The 21,519-nt window shown below is 40.1% G+C and overlaps 1 protein-coding gene across 3 annotated transcripts in view; it reads right to left on the bottom strand.

The window, feature by feature from the left end:
• Positions 1–5,186: 5,186 nt before the first annotated feature.
• Positions 5,187–21,519, bottom strand: part of tut4 (terminal uridylyl transferase 4) — a 42,529-nt gene continuing 26,196 nt past the window's right edge. The window contains exons 13-30 of one of the 3 annotated variants that reach the window (XM_041791035.1): positions 20,834–21,387; positions 20,130–20,280; positions 18,841–18,927; positions 18,393–18,496; positions 18,234–18,291; positions 18,045–18,148; positions 17,848–17,937; positions 15,291–15,404; positions 15,112–15,189; positions 14,794–14,971; positions 14,656–14,703; positions 14,317–14,399; positions 14,111–14,226; positions 11,070–11,224; positions 10,881–10,975; positions 9,338–9,905; positions 5,796–5,966; positions 5,187–5,705 (exon numbers count right to left, since the gene is read on the bottom strand). In XM_041791035.1, coding sequence (XP_041646969.1) covers positions 5,617–5,705; positions 5,796–5,966; positions 9,338–9,905; positions 10,881–10,975; positions 11,070–11,224; positions 14,111–14,226; positions 14,317–14,399; positions 14,656–14,703; positions 14,794–14,971; positions 15,112–15,189; positions 15,291–15,404; positions 17,848–17,937; positions 18,045–18,148; positions 18,234–18,291; positions 18,393–18,496; positions 18,841–18,927; positions 20,130–20,280; positions 20,834–21,387 — 2,843 coding nt within the window. In that variant the 3' untranslated portion in view covers positions 5,187–5,616. Of the gene's footprint in view, positions 5,706–5,795; positions 5,967–9,337; positions 9,906–10,741; positions 10,798–10,880; positions 10,976–11,069; positions 11,225–14,110; positions 14,227–14,316; positions 14,400–14,655; positions 14,704–14,793; positions 14,972–15,111; positions 15,190–15,290; positions 15,405–17,847; positions 17,938–18,044; positions 18,149–18,233; positions 18,292–18,392; positions 18,497–18,840; positions 18,928–20,129; positions 20,281–20,833; positions 21,388–21,519 lie in introns of those variants that run through there. The other 2 variants (XM_041791036.1, XR_005992089.1) reach the window with 2 other exon arrangements.

Here is a 21,519-nt window from a genome sequence, read left to right as displayed (position 1 = left end):
TGGCGCTGCCAGCCGGGCCAGAAGAGGCCCTGGTGATGGATGACAGGGAAAGCAGCAGGAGTGCCCGAGATCCTCAGTGTGACACTTTGATCAATGTTCATCGCCCCATAGCCAGGCAGGAGATGTAGTGGCTGACACGTTCAGACCCTATTATCTAATCCAGCGTTTCATTTGTACCCAGGCGAAGGTTAACGAGACACAGAAAAGCCATCAGATGATCAATTTACTGTTGTAAGTCTAATCTTTGATTGTGTCCTCTCTTTTCCAGGAATTAGAGACTATTAGCACAGTTTAAGTACCACCAGGAGGCCTCAGGTATTTCGTCAGTATAGCTGAGGGCATCCCTAGACAAAACAAGTCTCTAGACAAATCATATTCTGTACATTAAGTTTTACTCTGTGGTGCACCTGTACCAGATGTGTGGAGCACATATGATGCCTCTCTCTTGCTGCATTTTTTACTCCTCTGGTGTTGATGACACCAAACTGCACCAATGTGGCTGGCACCTCTTGCAGCATGACCTTCTTGTCCATACCTGTAGCAGCTTAAGCTTCAGCCATGTCTTCATTGCTTCCCATTCCTTGTTGTGGCTGTATAGCAGTTTCTTTTTTATCTGTAATTTTAACCCAAAGTTGTGCACCAACCAAAAGCACACAAAAAGAAACCTATCTCAGGTTTTGTGGCTTTTGATGTTGTAGGTAACACTGTTGTGCACGAGACTGCTGTGACAGATTGATGTGCCACTTGAATGTGCTCAGTGCATGATGGGTTACTTGCTTTGCCAGCTGATCCAAGATAAGTAAAGTGTTCTCTACTGATTACAAAGAAGTAATATCAAAATGTGATCCTAGACTTCACGTTGCTCATAATAAGAAAGAGGAGACAGTCTCTGTTCCCTTGCTGCCTTTTCTCCTCTGCATCCCATGTGTCTGTCCCCATTTTATCAGTATATCCAGTGTTGTAGCCATCAGGCCAGCTGATCCCGCACAAACAGCATGAGGCTGCTGCACAACGCTGGTGCATGACGGTCATTTCATGCCCAAAAAAACTTGACAAAAGCCTCTAAAAAAACAAGCATATAGAGAAGCACAAGTTGCCAGAAAGATTCAAACAAGTAAACTCAAACTTGAACCAGTGTTAATTTTGTCGACTAAAGCTATGACTAAAAATGTTTGTTGACAGCTTTTTGTCCAGGACAAAAACTAGATTAAGACCAACAAAAATAGATCTGTGATGACTAAAAATGACAAAAACTAAAATTAGTTTTTCTGTCATGATAACTAAAACTAGACTAAAATGTACTGTAGTTTTCGTCGGACATTCAAAATCCATGATATTTCTCCACTGTGGGTCAATCTGTCAAAAACAGTGCAGCTTTATCTAATCTTCTGCTCAGCTGTAGAAAGCAGGGACCCCAGGTTTGGCAGGGTGCAGAGAACACACTACCATGCCTTGGTGTCAGATTTAGGCAAGAGAATAAATGCTTGAACTAAAACTACACTAAAATGTTTTCATCGACTAAAACTAAAAAGGGTCGAAATGACTAAAATGTGACTAAAACTGAAAGACATTTCATCTAAAGACTAAGACTAAAACTAAAACTAAAAACAACTGACAAAATTAACACTACATGAACTGAGGTTGTGGGCTCTGCAAGCACAAAAAACAGGGGCTGTTAAAACAGACCTTAATGTGTAAATCACGGAAAATAACCATCAAAATCAAGTTATATACCTGCCCTATTTCATCACATTTTTTTCCATAGAAAAGTCACAAATATAGTAATATGTTGACCCAATCCAGATCATATTCTGCTTGATATATCAGTAAGAATTAAAACTCGTTCATCTTCCCTTGCTTATTAGACATGGGTCACTGAATGACTACAATTCCATTTGATTCCTCACAGGGGTCCTAAGGAGCTTTCTGCCCCCTGGTGGTTTATCAGAGCACTGCATAGATCTGGCTGTATAGTTATGAGGTCTTCAGAAGGTCCCTTTATGCTGCGGCTCTTTCCTTTTAAACATCTTTTTCATTTAAAATAAGATAAAAGCAGTTCATTGTTATTCTGTGTGCTCCTGCTTCCCTGGGCTGTTTTAAATTTGAGCAGCATGCCATCTCCAGCAGCAGTCACATCCTAACAGAACCACCACAGGGGCCTTTAAGGATTGTTCAACTCATGTGGAGCACTCCATCCTTACAGCAGCAGCTGTTTTATTCCTGCTGGTTTGATCATAAAGATTTTGGACTTTAAGGCTAGACCTTTAAAGATGTTTGTGATGTGAACAGAGTGACAGTAATGCAAAGCCTGAGCAGCTATTTCCACAGTTAATAAGACCGTTTGATATATTAATTCATACAAATCAAACAGAGACAGCTCAAGCTGTTCAGTGGTCAGCCTCCGGTTTTATCTTGTGAAAGGATTAAAGGGTTTATGAACTCACGTTTCCTCCAAGTACAGAGTTATTAATATATATATACACCATCCCGTCTCCTCTAAGGCCTCTTATCCAAACATGTTCCTCCTCTCTTTGTGAAATTTGATGAAAAAATCTTCCAATTAATGATTAAAAGGGAGGTATAACCAGATTCTTCCCTTGTTATTTGTGCTGGTCAGAGGCATGTGAAGATAGGAGCAGGACACCTGGACAGAGGAACTGCTGTGTTGATTAATTAAGCCTTTACTTACCCATCCTGGTCACTGCAGTTGGCCTCTTTTCAAAAGCTTTCTACTCAGCACATGGGTTCAATGGAACAGTTTCCCATCAGCTAATTCAGTAGAGGTTATGTTGGGGTCAGACAATGTGTTATAAGCACCCTTATAGTCAGATCCAGCAGTCACAGGGTTTTTGGACCCATTGTTTATTAAAACCAATTGTTTCTACTGTGCATTGTGTCCCATTGAGTGTAAATCAGGTATTAGAGAGAGAGGGGGATGACAAGTGGTGAAAAAGCCACAGGCTGGACCTGAACCCAGGCAGCACATGGGGCACGGCCCAACCACTAAGCCATCAACTGCGTTTATACAAGTGCCAGCTTTAGTCATCACAGACATTTTGTTCAAATGAACATTATAGTTCAAATGCTATTTTCCTTGAACTGTACCCTGCCACAGAGGGGTGATTGAGATATTTAAGCAACATATTTCTGGGGCTACCATGTTTTTGACTCTGGGTTTGATGTGAATATGATGTATCCTGGTTGGTAAAAAAAAACAAAAAAAAAATCGTGCAGGAAACAGGACCCTTGTTTTGATTTTCAGGCAGGTAAAAATGCACTCTCAAAGCATCTGAAGTAGTGAGTTGACAGTAACAGCAGCTTCAAGCAAGAAAGGACTGATGGGTATGTCTCTATCCTGCATAGTGGATTTCTGTAGAACAGATCATGCATTAAAGGGGACATATTTGGCCCCTTCAAGACAAGTTTATATTGTTCTCAGAGATCCCAAAAACATTCCTGTGAAGTTTGTAGCTGAAAAAAAAAACCAAAAAAAAACCAAAAAAAAAAACCTCCAGTATTGGATTTTTGCATGTCTAAAAACCCCCCGTTTCAGCCCTGCTCAGAGCGAGCGGTTTCTGTGTCTATGGCTTTAAATGTTACTGAGTTGACTCCACCTCTGACCCTGCCCCTCTCAGTAAATGGATGTGGCTCTCCTGATCCTCCTCTCAACTGGCAGCTGAGAGGAGGATCAGGAGAGGAGGGTGGAACTTTCCTCCAAGTGGGGAGGGCCAACTGAACCTGGAGGTGGGGCTAACACATGACATCATGAGGGGTAAAATCTGAGAATGGCTTGTTTCAGCACACATTTTCTGAAAGCTGGAGAAAGAGAGGGGGGAGGGAATGGATTTTTCTGATTTTTGGGGGACTGTGGACAGGCCAGGGGCACATATTTTTGTAATTTTTGAAAAATTGTATTTTGCATAATATTTGACCTTTAAGCCAACATAAAGTAATGTTTCAAACTCCCTTATTTGTGGTTTATTTAATAGCTTTAAGTATGAAAAAGAAAGAAATGAAACCCCACATAGCACAATATTTTCTGACTAATTATCTTCTGGGGGCCATGTTGAAAGCTGCGGGGGCCTGATATGGCCCCTGGGCCTCCAGTTGATGATCAGTGCACTAGTCAATCTGCGCCCTGAGAGGCATTGTGTTTTGATAGATTTTCATTAATCTTTGAGCAGCTCTTCATTGTGATCCTTGGATAAACAAACAGGATGTTGGAGGCAATATGTCAAAGGTCAAGGTCAATGGGTCTCCTGTTCAGCCCTTGCTTTCTGATGTAAAAGGATTAGATTTAAGTGTATGCTGCCACCTGTAGGAGGTTCCAGGACACTATAAAGCTAGGTAAACTGACTGCTAAACCAGGTGAACATATCAGAACATTAAAGGGGACATATTATACAAAAATCACTTTTTCAGGCTTTTCTAACACAAATATGTGTCCCTGGCCTGTCCACAATCTCCTCAAATACCAGAAAACCCATTCCCTCTCCCCCTCTCTTTCTCCACCTTTCAGAAAATGTGTGCTGAAAAAAGCCGTTCTTAGATTTTACATCTAGTGACCTCACCAGGGGCCTAAGCACCTGCCCCCAGGTTTGGTTGGCCCTCCCCGACTTGGAGGAAAGTTTACTGATCACCTTTACTGATCTTCCTCTCAGCTACCAGCTGAGATGCTAGATACTTCAGTGGGTTACCCCGCTGAATTTGATCTGAGAGATTGATGGTTTGAATCCCAGTCTAAACTTTGGAAAAAGAAGTGTCTGTAATTTCACGAGTGCTGCATCCATTTCCTGAGAGGGGTGTGGTCAGGGGCGGAGTCAGACAGCTAATTACCATTGAAAGCCATAGACACCATTTGTTCTGAGAAGGGCTGAAACAGAGAGGTTTTTAGACTTGCAAAAATCAAATACTGGAGTTTTTTTTTCAGCAATTAACTTCACAGGCATGTTTTGGGGACCTCTGAGAACAATATAAACTTGTCTTAAAAGGGTAAAATATCTCACCTTTAAATATGATAAACATCAGAATCTGTTTCATAGGTGCAGTAGCAACGGGAAAAAACCTAATCTGGGCATCCCTAAAACGAGCCTTTAAACATGAGAGCTTATTCAACATCGTTCTCATCAGCCATGCACACAAACACACTGCAGAGATGAACCACACTACACAGAGAGGTTGTTTGCGTTTTTTTCTTTAATTTTTTTTGTAACTTTTTTTATATTGAAGATTTTTTTCCCTTTTTCTTGCTATCCCTGCTTTTGGCACTACATACTGAGGGTGACATGTTAGATTGTTTTTAAAACAAACGTCTATTCAAAGCCTTCATCTTGTGGCAAGCAAAGTATGAATACAGCTAATAAAAATAAAGGTTTACATTTTTCCTTGCTTACTTTACACATAAAATAAAAACACTTTTTTGGACCCCCTCAAAAACGGGGGTATTAAAATATTTGACATTTGTATCACAAATCAATGTAATGAAACAAAACATAAAAACTGTACAAAAATGATAAAATTCATTTTAAAAATCCTCGTGATCAAATGATGCAGAGAGTAAATAAATTTGCTTTGTAATGTTACTGACCATAGATCTAATTAAAAGGAGACGAGAGTTCACTTCTTTTGTTGGATAAAATTCAGATTTACTTGATGTCGGACGTGGGGGACCAAGGGGAAGTTGGGGTTTTGATGTGCCACAGAACCTGAGGAAAGACCAAACAAAAATAGGGTCAAAGGAAAAGATGGGAATTTTCCTTTTTTTTCTCAGGAAAGAAACGTTTAAGAAGTCTTACCCTGGGTCATGAAGGGTTTGCCGGGCTGGTAACCTCCATTGCCCTGCTGGATAAAGTTCTGGGGCATTCTGTAGGGCCAGGATGGAGAGAGGGCGTACTGAGGGGCCTTACTATGATCCCATAGCCGGGAGCCTTGGCTGACATTAACAAACTGAGTGGGATGACCTGAGTCTAGAAAGGAAAAATCAAAACACCTTCAATAATCAATAGACAGTTCAGTTCAATCAGTAGTCAAATTTAAGTCATAATGTAGTTAATGTAATCAGAATGAAACATGGTTATCTGACATTCTCGATACATGATGGTATTGAAAAACTTTAAAAAATACCAACTCTTATGTCCTATTTATGACCAGTGTTAATTTTGGCAGCTGTTTTTAATTTTCGTCTGACTCTTTAGATGAAATGTCTTCTAGATTTAGTCCCATTTTAGTCATTTCTACCCTTTTTAGTTTTAGTCTAGTTTTAGTCCATAAAAAGTTCTCACATTTTAGTCTTTACTTTTAGTCCAAGCATTTATTCTCTTGCCTAAATCTGGTACCAAATCATGGTAGTGTGTTCTATGCACGCTGCCAAACCTGGGGTCCCTGCTTTCTACAGCTGAGAGACAGAATAGCTACAGCTGCATTGTTTTTTGACAGATTTACCACCAGAAGAGAAATACCATGGATTTTGAATGTCCGATGAAAACTACATTACATTTCAGTCTAGTTTTGGTCATCTTGATGAAAACTAAACTGAGTTTTTGTCAGTTTTAGTCATCAGAGATCTATTTTTGTTAGTCTTAGTCTAGTTTTTGTCATGGAAAAAAGGCTGCCAACAAATAGTTTCAGTCATAGTTTAAGCTGATGAAATTAAAGCAATTTATGACCAAATCTTGCAGTGGTGTCCATTTAAATTCACGTCCACACTCTCATGCTGACATTTTTCTGGTCCTTTGGTGTCTCATTAAGGTTGCTGATATAATGTATTTATGTCTGTTTTGGATACCAAGTAAGGCATCCAATGACACTCCTGTATCAACCCTCAAATTCCACATATTCCCTCTGCACAGTGATCGGCACACAAAGCACACTCCAGGACTAATCACTCCCTTTTTTATGAAAATATGAAATTAAACTCTTGAATTTTACTCTTTCTTCTACATTTTCTTCAGTGTTGTCTTCTGTATGTACACTTTGGAACCACTGTGTTGTGTGTGAAGTGCTAAGTAAATAAAGTTGATTTGATTTGATTAACAGCACACTCTGATCTGTCTCTTTGGCAAGTGCAAGAAGCGCTGCTTTGCTCAAGACACGTGCAGAGTCTATTTTCAGCTGAGGCTAAGTCAATCCACGTAGAGCAGATAGAGGAACCAAATGGGAAAGAGAACGCACAAAACATCAATGCACAGGGTCACAGGGGTGACATGACACTATAGATGAAAAAAAGTTAACTTTGAGGAGGGAAAACCACAGGATTTTATATGAGTCCTGGCAAACAAATCCTTTAACTTCCTAATGTATTCACTAGGGGTGTAACAGTGCACAAAAAAATGGGATTACTTTATTAAGTGATGGGGCCGACTGCAAAGTTTGGGAGCAATTTTCACAGCCTCAACAAACTTTAATACGTCCAGAACTCTGCAGCACACCTCCTCACCAACAACCATTCCCATGACCACATCACCACTGTCCTTCAAAACCTCCACTGGCTCCCTGTCGCCAATCACATTCAATTCAAAATCCTCCTCCTTACCCATAAATCCTAAGCCAGGGGGGTCCTAACATTTTCCACTGAACGCTACATACAGGAATATATAAGGATGGTGGGGCCACTTTCATATACCTTTCCTTAAGGATATTAGAGTTATTAAAATCAATCAAATGTTGGTTAAGATATGCTCAGTGACTGGGTATGCTTAAATGGCTAGTGGATGGCTTACAATGCAAATTGCCAGTCATTTTGCTGCTCTTCAAACCTCAGTTTCCTCTCTCCAACAATAAGAACCAAGCACTGAACCTGGGGGGTCAGAGCCTTCTCCATAGCTGCCTCCTCCCTCTGGAACTCACTCCCTAAATATATTCCATACTGCACCAACTCACCCACATTCAAATCACAGCTCGAAACTCACCTATTTAAACTGGCTTGTAATATGTGATTCTAATGTTGTCTTGTCACTTTACTTGCTTGTTTGCCTGTTATGTTTTTTGTGAGTAATGTCTTTTGATCTACTGAAGTGTCTTTGAAGTTTTGATAAGTGCTTTATAAATTAATGTGTTACAATCATTGTCTTTCTGCCAGCTCTTACACAGTTGAGATAAATGTCAAGTCAAGGGAAATTCATACAGGGCTGGTGAGAGATTTTTGTTGAAGGGCAGAGGAGAGAAATGTCTTTGTTTTGGCTAACTAACTTTAACATATATTAAGTATTAGCAACTTATGTGATTGTAGATCTACTGCTTATTTTTTTATCACTTTTGTCCTCTCAGAAACTGTCAAAGGGGACGCTAAACTTCCAAAAGGAACTGTGGTTTCTCTATTTTTCTCCTGGTCCCAATGACATTCATGTTTGGGTGGTGCCTTTCCAAACCCTTTAACTGACCAAATGAACGTGCTTTCAGAATAATGCCCATATGACATCTGTCTTGTCCTCATCTCCATCCACTGTTGTATTTCACTGGGGTACAAAGTGTTCTCAAAGAGGAGAAGTTTAGCTGGGAATATTTAGGCTATTGCTTGTTTTGGTTGTGTGGCTGCCAGGATGTTGTGGGTTGGGCTCCTGTCGATGTGGCCCATGTGTTCATTCAATACACATCTATACTGTACTGAGAGGCCCATACGTGAACTTTTTACTTCTCCCATGAGCTTGTGATCCCTAATCTCCATTTGCTCAGGGCTGCAGGTCACTTCAGAGGTGCATCGGTTGGAGCAAACCGCAGTGTGTGCACAACCCTGTGGAGTATGTGGAATATATGGGTTTGAGTGCCCTGACATCCTGCAAATGATGCAGTAATAGTGTCAAGAAGCAACGCCATTTTTCTCCTGTCACTGGCGCTGTCATGGATGTGGAAGAAGGGAGACTGGCCACATGCTCAGTGTCCTACAGGATATTTTCTTTCACTTTTATCACTCAAGAGAGATTGTTAACTTGTTTAAAAAACTGGCGATAGTGGTGCATGACCATATCTGTTAGAAGTGTTACACTACACTTGTTTTATAAATATATAAAAACAAAACAGAGACAAAACTCTATCATTTTCTGTCAAAGATTTTTTTTTTCATCCTTTAAAATGTAAGTGTTGGATGTCATACTGTATAAGGGAATTAATAAAGCATAGAACTGAATATTCAAAAGGTACGGTGGACAGTGAGAAGCCAATGCTGCACAAAACAAAGTGATACCTGCCGCTCTTATGCTAAAGGAGACATCGAAGGGAAAACTGTCTTATATTTGAGCCGATACTGTAAAGAAATCTCTGGTTGTATTTAAAGTGAAAGATTGAGGGAAGAACAAAGAAAGAATCACACAAATGGTGCCACCAAAGTTCACCCAGTGAATACCTGACTTGACCACAGTGCCATTTCCCATGAGTGACCCAGGTTGTGCCAAGTGGTTGTGCCAGTGTCCTTCCCGTCCCGTCCCGCCACCACCCAGCTGCCTCCCCGCTGGCTGGGCGAAGATGATGCTGGGGTCGTTCAGGTTCATGGGGCTGGGGCTGCCCCCAGAGCCCGTTGGACTTCCGTTCCCCGAAGCGGTGCGCAGAGCGAACTTTAGGCCGGGCGGGGAGGGGGTGGTAGGTGAGGATGTGGTGAGGACAGGTCCGTGGATTGGCCAGGAGGTGGAGGGGATGTGGACTGGGTGATGAGGCTGCCCCTGGGAGTGGTGTGACTGGTGCTGGTGGGAGGGAAGAAGCCCCAGTGCGGTTAGCGCCCCCTGATGGTACTGGCTCGGGTGGGAGGTGGGGAAGCTGAAGAGGGACAACGGCACCTGGGGATGAGTGGGCTGCTTCACAGGGCCTGCAGAGATGGTCTTGGTGTGGGAGGGCTGAGGGGAGCTCGAGGACTGGGAAGAACTTTGGGAGACAGTGGATGGCTGCGGAGAGTACGGTGGAGTCTGTCGGCTATCGGACTAAGGAAAGGAAAGAAAAAATAACAGAAATTAATGTCAATGCACTACTGATAATGCCAAAAGCATCCAACATATTGAAGACAACACCAGGATATTCACTTATATTTTCAGAGGAGGGACAGCACACACGAGTGGGGGTAGTTGTTAGTTTCACAACAATTACAATCCCGTGAAGTTGTAAAGACACCAAAACCTCAGCTCAGACAGAAGGCAGACGCTGGATTTTGCTTGACTTATGCTAAAGATGTGCCTTCTTCTGCCTTCTGCTTCCCTTTCTACACTCCGCCCTCTTTCACGCCTCTATTCCTGCTGTTTTATGTGCACAATGTTAACATTAGTCTCTGTCATGTGAAAATCTTATCATTACACAAATACTGACGTCCTTAAAATATCCTTAATAAGAGAGAATAAGAAAGACACTTCTTCTGGTTTATTCATGATAATTCAGACAAAAAAAAATGATTTAAGGTAAACCATATACATTATTTAGAAGAAACTATTATCCATTTAGCCTTTTTTTCAAAGAACAGTGCGTAAAATTTTGGTATATATTCCATTAACCTTTCAAATACGCAGGGCGGTAAACTTTTTGGGATGAGTAGACACCAACTAATAGATGCACATGTATCTGTAAAGGACAATTTTTCCCTCTGCATGATGGTGATATTACAATCTAATCCTCAATGACCACATCCCTGATGTTAATGAGCTGCAGACAGGAGAGCATGAGACTATCAGGACTAGGCTAGTGTCACCCTTCATAAAGCTTTTCTTCCACATCAGACCATCACTGGCAGAGCTTCACTAGCAAACTGTTAGCAAGGAGGATTACCAACCATTTACATGATGAAAACAGATGGTGCTGCAGAGAAGCTGGATGGTGTGGACTTTACTGAGGGCAATGGAAAAGATCACACCAGTGGGAGTAAGATTCTGGATTCTACGATAAGTATGATTTCTAAGTAATGTACTCACACATTCGGAGGGCTGCCTGGTCCTTCCTGGACCGTCCGCTGCCTGTGGAATGGAAATAGACTGGGAGCTCCCAATAGGTCGTACCATGTGAGGAGCTGAGGAACAAGAGAAAAAAAGACATTCATTGTTTTCACTCACTTTTGTTTTTTTCCTTTGAAGTAAGCTTTTGTTACTAGGTGCATTTTATACCTGGTGCTCCAGCGTTTCTCTGTTTGAGGTGGCGGTACTCAGGACAGTCTCTCCGTACGTGGCCCATGTCTCCACACTGAAAACAGCGCCTATCCTTCGGCTCCCGCTCCTCCTCTTTAATGTCCTCGTCTTTGTCATTTTCCTTCTTCTTTATCCTGGCAGATGGAAGTCCAGGGCATAAAAAGAGGCATTAATTAGGGGAGTGTGCAAAAGAAATAAAACAGTAACTTACAAAGTAAATATTTCTAACAGTACTTTCAGCTCTGTCTTGAGTTCTTAAAACTCTACCTCAGCTTGAAAACTTTGTTTCTTTGCCACTTGGATGAATTTCCAGGGTTTTTTTTTACCTCTCTTGTCGTTGCTGGTCTCTCTATCTCTTCCCTGGCTTCTGCTACTTCTACTCTGACAGCTCTGAGAGATATGACCAATCCTGTAGTTTTCTTTCTGGATCTTTCCTACGATGTTGCCGACATTTAACAGACTTTTTATGTCCCTGTTTCGTGCCCTTCTATTGCTGACTGATGGAAGTAACAAATAAAAAGAAGCTGGAAAATGTCTTTATAGCACGAAAGAAGAAAGAAACATTAAAATCGTACTAAGCACAACTGTAAAGCCTGTTTCATAGGCTACTTCTGTGTTGAATCAAAACCATGGCATAATCTGTAGGTTCATGTTACTTTAAACCCTTTATTGAATCCTATGCATGTAGCCTGGTGTGTACTTCATCAAAAAGTGGCTGTTGAAACAACACAGACTGCAAACACTGGGATTAGACCTATGGAAATAGATTGTCTGCAGCACCACGGCCAACCTCCTTCTACACATGGTACATTATCAGGCAAGACGCCCATTTCAGAGTGTGTGTTTGCTGTGTGCAGCTCCCACACGGTCAGGTCTGGCTTTCATCATCACAGCTTTCATACTGTGTTGCTTCGTCTCCCTGCTGTCACAGTCCAAGTGACTTGATTCATCACACAGCCAAACGGAGCCAGGAAAATTTCTGAATCAAAGCATTCCTTACAAGAAAAACAAATTTCTCCACGGACATGAAAAACTGGGCTTTCACTTTGAAAAGTGCAAACCAGATATGTGACCTTGTAGCGTTCACCTTCCTTGTGACATATTCTACTGATATGGAAACTGAAAGCTCCAACTATAGTTGAACAACAACTTTATGAGGCTGGTGGTCTTCATCAGGGTCATCAAGAAACACATTCTATCTCATGGAACAACATACCTGTTATTTTTAAGCTGAGAGATACACACAGCTTATGGAAAAAAAAGTGTAACTATTCTCTAACTTTGCAAGCAGATGGATTCACAAGATTCCATGTCTGTCATCAGGCAAATCCATCTTGCAAAGCTTCATCTGAAGTGTTTGTGCCAGACCTGATAACATACTGCCCAAACAGTGTCATTTGAGGAGAACAGGGCGACACAGACAGGGTTAAGTTGTCCTGTTAGCCATTAGTCATTTCTGCCAATGGCGTAGCAAGTAGTCCGGATAAATGTGAGGTCGTTTTCACACCTGATAGTCCGGGGGACTCTGTTCAGTTTGGAATCAGTACAGAAGAAAAAAGGTGAGCCAATGTGTTGCTATGGCTACAAAGATGCCGAGTGCAGTACTGACATGTATTTGAGGGTATAAAATCACATATATAAATCTATGTATTATTATGCTTTATGCCACTTCCTGCCTTTGGTTCACAAGTTGTCCATCTTCAAGCGTGACCAAACAAGCGGACATCTTTTTGTGGATCAAACAAGCGGACCAAACAAGCAGACGTCTTCTTGCTGGCCAAACAAGTGAACGTCTTCTTGCGGACCAAACAAGCAGATGTCTTCTTGCGGACCAAACAAGCGGACGTCTTCTTGCGGACCAAACAAGCGAACGTCTTCTTGCAGAGTTTTCTTGTTTGGCCTGCACGAGAGTCCTTGTGAGCCTTTACACCACTCCAAACGAGCCGGACTATCAAGGAAAACGAACCAGAGTTTGTCTAAAAGCTGACCAAATAGCTCTGGTGTGAATGCGCCCTGAGATTCATCCATGCAGTGGATAAATAAGACAGTCTATCTGGCGTGTCAGGTGTGTGAGACCTTGTACTCGTGCAGTCTGAAAGCCCTGCTGTTAACATGCACAGCAAAATAAAAACTGTGAGGCAGCAAAGACTTACACCCCATCTGAATCATGCTCGAGTCCTGCTGTTGAATCCTCACTCACTTGTTACAGAAACAGTGTTGCCTTTACAGATGTAAAGATATTCTTGCAAATATAAGTGGACTTACTGTAAAGTTAAACCAGAATATTTTTCTCAAATCAACAACAGAAATAAGAGCAACAACAGAGAACATCTGTTACACATATTTCCATTACTTTTAGGCAATAGAGCCATTTGGTTTTACTGTTTTTCTACAAGAAAATACGAGTCTTTGGATGACTGATAACTAGATTTGTTTAAATATTCCTATTAAGTATTTTTCCTGGCAAGTCTTACTTTTCATGGCAGTGTAGGATATTCTTTGTTTGTGGTAAGAACATTTTCTGTATTTTACTTTCCTAAGGCTGTGTTTTAAATCAGTGTTGTTTCCTTGTTTGCTAACTTTCAAACTGATTTATTGCCTGGCTGTGGTTGTTTGCGAATGAGTCACACATGCAATTGCTACTGAGACGCCTTAGGCTAAAGATATTTGTTTAGCTGCCATCTATCTTTGTCATTTAAATTTTAATACTTTGCTGCCAGTGCTGATAATTTTTGCAGCTCTGTTCCTCATGCAGCTGTAACATAACATTTTCCCTCTATAGTAATATTACAAAGCTGTATTCTTTCCCGACATATCTGATGTTAAAAACAGCACTGATATATGAGAAGTTAATCTTTAAATGAGGTTAAAAAACTCTATTTTTTCACTCTGAGGGAAAACAAGGTAGAAACTATGATAATGAATCAGTAATTGAATACTTCTTAGTAGATTTATCTAAAGATTTCTGTGGAAATCTATTGAGGCGAGAGAAATAAATCTGAGAAAAAACAAGGGACAACCTGCGTCTCTTTGGGCAGTCCTTCATGTAATGTCCGATCTTCCCACAGATCCTGCAGCATCTGTCGTTTGGCGCCAACTCGCCATCTGTCAAAACCTTCGAGTCAAAGAAGTAGTCCTGTGACAGTAAAAGCAGACAGCTCAGCCTCAGAGAGCATTTTATAGTTTTAATCATTTATGCAAACAACTTGTGTCATGAGTGACGTACCACTTCAGTGCCGGGGACGGGGTAGAATGGAGTTCCAAACAACTTCCTCCCATTTATAAAAGCCTTCATGATGAAGTTTGTCACTAGATGAGGTAAAAGGGATATTGTAAAGGCGGCCAAGATCTAGGGATGCACCCATTAACCTCTTAATGTTTGTGCAGGTATGCAAAGGTGGAGCCATGTCTGTACTTTGGTGATATTTTAACATAAATGAGGATGACAAAAGTGAGTTTTTTATAATAATTAAAAAAAAAAACAAAAAAAAAAAACTCTGCTGCCTCAGTAACTGCCTCAGCGCTAGAAAAAGACATTTAGTTCTAATACTGAGGTTAAACTTACTTTTGCGTGAAACTCCAGCACCAAGATTATGATTCAAATCGAATGGATCTGACAAGAAGAGCAGAAAAGTGAGTAGAAAAGAAGGCCTGTGATCTTGAGAAGTAAATTTGAAAAGTAAAGGGCTGATCTGAGGAGCACCTTCGATAGCGATGCATTTGCTGGTCCACTGTTTCTCAAAGGTGGTGAGGCGTTTCTTTTGGCGGATGCTGATGACGTGCTCTTTGAAGTCAAATTCCTCCGTGTAAAAGCGTAGGAGTCCCAACCACAGCTCTCCCACTGACTCCGTGTTTGGTGGCAGGTCAGAGAGGAGACGACGCTGTGAGAAGACAGGAAAAGATCTCAATACACAAACATTTTATTTAGACTGTGGCTGACAGAGCAATGAAACCCCAAATAAAGAAATAATACAAACAAGGAAGGATGGAGTTTCTCTTAACTTCTCTTCATTCAACTCACCAAATCTTCAAGATCATCAAAAAAGAAAGCGTTCCATCCGTCTACCATCCGCTGGGGAACAGTCTTCCCATCAAAGATCTAAGAAGACATGATGCAGACATGTATTTTCAGAGTTTAGCGAGCCTTGCTTTTTGCATTTGATTTGAAATGACAGTATATGATTATATAACAGCAGGTACCTCCTGCAGAACCGGAATCACCGGTGGCTGCCTCTGCTGCAGGAAGTAAAGCACCATCAGTATGTATGCATAAGAAGAGAGGCTCCCTCTGGATGCGTCCCCTATGTCGCAGCGCTGTGAGCACAAACAGAACTGAGTTACAAAGTAAATAATCACAAAAAAATAACCCAAGAATTAGGCTTAGAGATAAAACCCTCTGTCTTACATCACTGGTATCTGCTGGTTTGAAGACACAAATGTGACGCCTATTTACCTCTCAGTTAAACAGTGTTAATTTTGTTAACTAAAACTATGACTGAAAATGTTCGTCGACAGCCTTTTTTTCCAGGACAAAAACCAGACTAAGACTAACAAAAATAGATCTGTGATGAATAAAACTGACAAAAAGTCAATGTAGTTTTTGTCAAAATGACTAAAACTAGACTGAAATGTAATTTAGTTTTCGTTGAACAGAAAAATCCGATATTGTTCCACTGTGGGCAAATCTGTCAAAAAACAATGCAGCTGTAGCTATTCTGCCTCTCAGCTGTAGAAAGCAGGGACCCCAGGTTTGGCAGGATGCAGAGAACACACCCCCATGATCTGGTACCAGATTTAGGCAAGAGAATAAATGCTTGGACTAAAAGTAAAGACTAAAATGTGAGGACATTTTATGGACTAAAACTAGACTAAAATGTTTTTGAGTTTTCGTCGAATACAAGTAGACTAAAACCAAAAAGGCTAGAAATGACTAAAATGTGACTAAAACTAAAAGACATTTGGTCTAAAGACTAAAACAAAAACTAAAATTAAAAATAGCTGCCAAAATTAACACAGCTGTTAAAACCTGCTGGACACATAAAATCCAAAATGGTGAAAGCACCCACTTGAATGTACTTCAGTGGAGTACAGATAACATCAAAGATGACTCAGTAGCCAGTAGAGCTGGGCAGTTAATCACAAATTTGATTAAATCACATTAAGGCCTGCTGCAATTTATGAACTGGAAAAGTTGCAGTATTTCTTTCACTTGAAATGTTAGAATACAAGTTTCATACATTTTTATGCAGCACAGATTTTATGCACATTGTGCCAAAATTCAACTTTTTAAAAATAAAAATCCCTGCTGTACCGATGAATATGTTTTTCTTATTTAAAACAAGATTGATATAAAAATTTTCATCCTCTTTAATATAGCAATTGATATCAAATTTGCAGTATGAGTGAAAATAATCATATTTAGATATTTCTTTTAAATCGGTTTGCCCCAGTATATCTAATCTAATACGGTTTAGGTTATAATATAGAAATATTTATTTCTTATCTTTATTGAAAAATATGTAAGATGAGGTACCTAAAAACAATGGCAAATTGAATCTTAATTGCAATATTGAGTGAAAAAACTGCAGTTCAATTATTATTGCAAATTGTTCAGCTCTAATAGCAGTACAGCCAACAGTTCAGATGATTGCCTGAAAATATTATCACAGTTTTTAAATCTACTTTTATTTTTTTGCCTTATCCCCAGTTAATGAAATTGTGGCAGTGCTTAGTTGCCAATCTGAGTCTGCTCTACTTTTGTCTTATTTATGGTAAAGACTGAACTATTGTAAGAGTCTTTTAACAGGTGTTAATCTGAAATTAATAGAACATCTCCAAACAGTACAAAATTCAGCTGCAAGACTTTTAACTAAAACCAAGATAAGAGAGCATATTACTCCTGTTTTTATGACCCTGCACTGGCTGCCCATTTCTTTCAGGATTGATTTTAAGATTTCACTTCTTACTTTTAAAACTCTTCATGGTCTGGCCCCTGAATATATATCTGAGCTGTTGTCCCCTCACCATCCAGTGCACAGCCTGAGATCCTTAGACAGGAACCTCCTTATTGTTCCCACCTCAAACAAAACAAACAAAAGGCAACAGAGCATCTGCTAGTAGGGCACCTCGGCTGTGGAACGACCTGCCTTAGGATCTCAGACTAGCTACATCAGTGTCTTCTTTTAAATACCTTCTAAAAACATATCTTTATCGTAAAGCCTTCTTGTGAATTGTGTTTTCTTCCAATCCCTTGTCTATATGATTTTTTTTCCATTGGTCAAGGTTTTTAATATTTTATCCAATTTTTATTTTCTTTGTATTCTTCTATCTATCCTAGTTCTACATTAACTTGTTACTATTACTTGGTGTATTCTTTTATTTTTAAATCAATTATTTTTTTTTAATCATGACTTTCACTGATGAACTTTGATGTTTTAGTAAAGCACTTTGCAACGTTGGTTTTGATAAGTGCTGTATAAATAAACATTATTATTATTATTAAAATGTCACCGAACTGCAGACATGGCTCCAATTTAACCTACCAGATTAAATTCTCAGAGGCTGTTAAAATGATACTTAGTGCAGTATCTGAAATGTATTACCAGTTTGAACACCTAGGCTTGGTATTAGCACCAAAACCCATACTCATATTGGCATTGGTGCATCCTTATCAGACTTTTAAATAAAAATACAAACTTCCCTTTCCTTTTGCAATATGTCTGTGATTAAAGTATCAGTTCTGACAAATGTAACATACCTTTGCAAAGACCTTCATTGTGTATCCCAGGAACTGCACCCGTGGATCCAGAGCTGCATAAGTAGCGAGCATTCTGGTGTTGTGTTGAGCCTGCAGAAACAAGCCCTTCATGTTCATTTCAACATTCTCTTCAGTCATATTTAAGCCCTTTGTGAAACAATGAAGGAAGACCCTTGTATGAGAGTCTTTTCACTCACCAGTGTGTTGTAAAGGCTTATATCTCCCTCCAAACCACTCTGTCTGTGCTCAAACTTCACAATAGGCACTTTAGCTGTTGTGATAGGCAAGATATTTCTTAAACCTGAAAAAAAAAGAGTCATATTGGTTATTAGATGGAGCAGAAGCATCCCAGTTATCAAAAGACAATCTGTAAAATGTGTAACCACCTGTATGCTTCTTCAGAACTTTTGCAAGGCCTTCAATGATCTCCTTACAGTTCAGTTTCTGTTTAGACAAAAATGTAAAGGTCATTTATATCTTAGCTCAATGATGTAGAGAGTTAGATCTAGTGATAATCTAGTAATACATGTGTTTTGTTGGCTTACCTCTGCAGTCTCGTGACCCTCCAGAGTCATGCAGATGTCCAGGTCACTGTCACGGAAACCAAAGCCATTCTTGGAAGAGCCAAACAAGCAGAGCTGCGCTTTATCTGAAGATTTACAGAAAGAATGACAAACGTTTACTTCTATTTAAGTTTAAAGTGCATTTCAGTGTCCTTCTCAAAAACTCTCAAATGTAAATACCTGTCTAGAAAGCCAAGCAAAAGTCAGTTTTTGGCCCCACATTTTAAAAAAAAGGAAGGTTTAAACTGACCTCCTGCATGAATATCTTTAGATTTCATTTAATATTTTGCACAAATCAAACAGCAAAAAAAGGAATCAAAAAATGTATGCTCTCTAATAAATGTGTTAGAAGAGCAAATTCCAGGCAATAAAAAAGGCCTAGTTGTGTCCTTACTGGGAGAACATTTTTTTTTTTGTCCTTAATACTTACCGTTGTACTCTTTCCTTATGAACCTCTCTAGGCTGGCGAGGATCTGCTCCCTCTTCTGCTGCTCTGCATGTGAAGGTGACAATTCATCTACAAAAAAAAAAGCAGAAACTCAATCAGGCAATACATCAACTGACTGGGGACGAATTCTGATGAAGAAAAACTGATCGTTTTACACCTCCTATTACAAATGAGTGCTGTACAATATCCAAATGCAATAGTGATGTCAGGCTGTGCGATTACATAGCTGCATAAAGCAGCATTTATTTCTCTATCAAGTAGTACTTGAAAGGTTTAAAAAATCCTTGGGATGTTCCAAGACCATTTTTCCTTCCCGATACAATTCAGATACCAAGGTGTTAGACTAGCAATGTAATTTTAGACCTTTAAGTCCCCAAAAGTCACACGAGTTCAAAGCTCACTGAAAATGCTGCTGCAAGGGAGTCAGAGGCATCAATAATGTCAATGGGAAGGCACTACGGCAAACTTCAAGAGGGAAAAAAAAGTAAGAGGCAGTGATTTATGGTTCAAAAGTTATTTAACTTTTGATAAACTGTGTCACTTCTTGTTGTGTACGACAGCGCCAATCTAGAAGGCATTTTAACGATCACATTCAGAGCAAAACTGCCACGAGGCAGCCATTCTTTGCTGCTGCAGTGGGGCCTTTGTTTCTTCTTCGCTGCTCCAAAAAACGGTAGCTCTTGCACACAGTGCTTCCCGGCAGTGAAGAAGAATTGATTTCTGGTTTATAGTGCTAACATTTAGCATGGCTAAGCGAAGCAAAATAAAAAGCTAAACCAAACAGAATCGTATCGGTGCATAAACTTGTGTACTCATTGATAACAATACTTACACTTTAGCAGAATGGAAATATTTCCGATACTGGTATTGGACTCGGAACAACCCTAAAAAATCCTTCTGCACAAATGCTGTTAAGCTGAGAAATACATGCTTCAAAACTATCATTATTCTCTTCATTTTCAATGATAAACAAGCAAGCAGCCATGATACCATTTATGTATTATATCGTATTCACAGTAACATACAGCAATGTTGTCCTGTGTAATTGCAGTCACACTTTATTACCAAATCAGGCAGCAGGTTGTTGATCTACTTCCAGTAAGACAAAGGGTTTAATGGTGGATCTAGTAATACCTACTCTTTCTTTTTCCAATAGTTAAAATAAACATAGGTATTCATCAAATGCAAGAGCAAAACATCTGTATTTTCACCATTTGTGTTGGTAATAAAATATAAGGAGCATTCAACAATGTCAATATTAATGATCTTACAGTAGCAAAGTTTGCAGAGGCCATCAAGAATATCTCTAAAGCGATCGTTCATGGGGGGCAGAGGTTTCAGCTCAATCTTCTTAAAGTCCTCAGGGCACTCGTCCTTCAGGTGACCGTCCCGTTTGCAGATGCTGCACACGACAGTCGGAGGCTATGACAAAAAGTTCAAACAACAATTCAAATTAACAGAGACAAATGACAACGTTTATGAGACAACAGCATGAAAAATGTTGATTCTACAATGCTGCTAGGCATTGGGTATAACTTAGCGTAATCCCCCTTTAAGAACATTATATGTAAACAAACCAATAATTAATCTTCGCAAATTTCAATTATCACTGGAGTGGCAGATACCCATCAATGCTGACAATTAAAAATAATCATTTTTCGGTGTCTAATTTTTTTAGAAGCTTCACATACTTCCTTTGTAATCATCTTGATCACATGCATGTACCTGTATAAAAATACATGTAAACTTACTGTTTTCAGCTTCCCAAAAAGCTGTTGCTGTGTAAACTTACAGCCAAAAAGCAACAGTTTCAGCCATCATTTATTTGTAAATGTGGCCTAAGTCTTCCAATGAAGGCATTGATCATTACTTAAGTGTGGGCTTCAGAATTAAATGTCTCAGAGCTGAGAAATACACATGCAGTCTAATGACTGATCATGTATGCAAAAGGGTGCATGGTGTTTGTGATGGTTACCTTTCCGCCAGTGAAAATCATCTTATCAAACACATAGTGCAGATTCTCAGATGCAACAGGTCCATCTGTTTCTAAAACACTGCTTTCTTCGTCGCCGTCATCATCGTCCTCCTCCTCCTCCTCCCCCTCTTTGTCACTGTCCAGCAGGCCATTGGGGGAGAGGGAAGGTTTGTTCCCCTCGTTGAGAACCATGTCCATCAAACTCGCATCCAAAGTCTTCTCTTCCTCCTTCCTGGACGGATCTGAACCATCTTCATCCTCACTGTCAGCTTCTTCGTCCTCTTTTAGACCCCGATGCCCCCTCTGGGCGCTCTGACCTTTGTCACTTTTCCCCTCGTCCTCATTCTTGCTCAGTAAACCAGCCTCCGTTCTCTCAACCCCTTCAAATTTTGCACCTTTTTTTATTGACTTCTTGCCTCTATGGCGCCCAGCAGCACCCAGGCTCTGAGGGCAAGCAAAGTATTTATAAGCTGAGCGGAAGCGCTCCTGGATGTACTCAAACACCATTTGGCTGTTTAAGCTGCGTGCGACATTCCTCTTCAAGGCAAAAGGATCTAAAAACAAAAAGACAGTTTACAGAGTGGATTTCTATTACTTCTCCAGACCTGAAAGATTCATTTTCTAACAGTGTGTGCCAACTGCATGTGACATGAGCGGGTGTTAGTGACAACATTAACTCAGAGCTT

Source organism: Cheilinus undulatus, linkage group 7 (assembly GCF_018320785.1).
Source record: "Cheilinus undulatus linkage group 7, ASM1832078v1, whole genome shotgun sequence".
Lineage (NCBI taxonomy): Eukaryota > Metazoa > Chordata > Actinopteri > Labriformes > Labridae > Cheilinus > Cheilinus undulatus.
The sequence above is the reverse complement of the archived record's forward strand: the minus strand, read 5'-3'. Positions and strand labels throughout refer to the sequence as shown.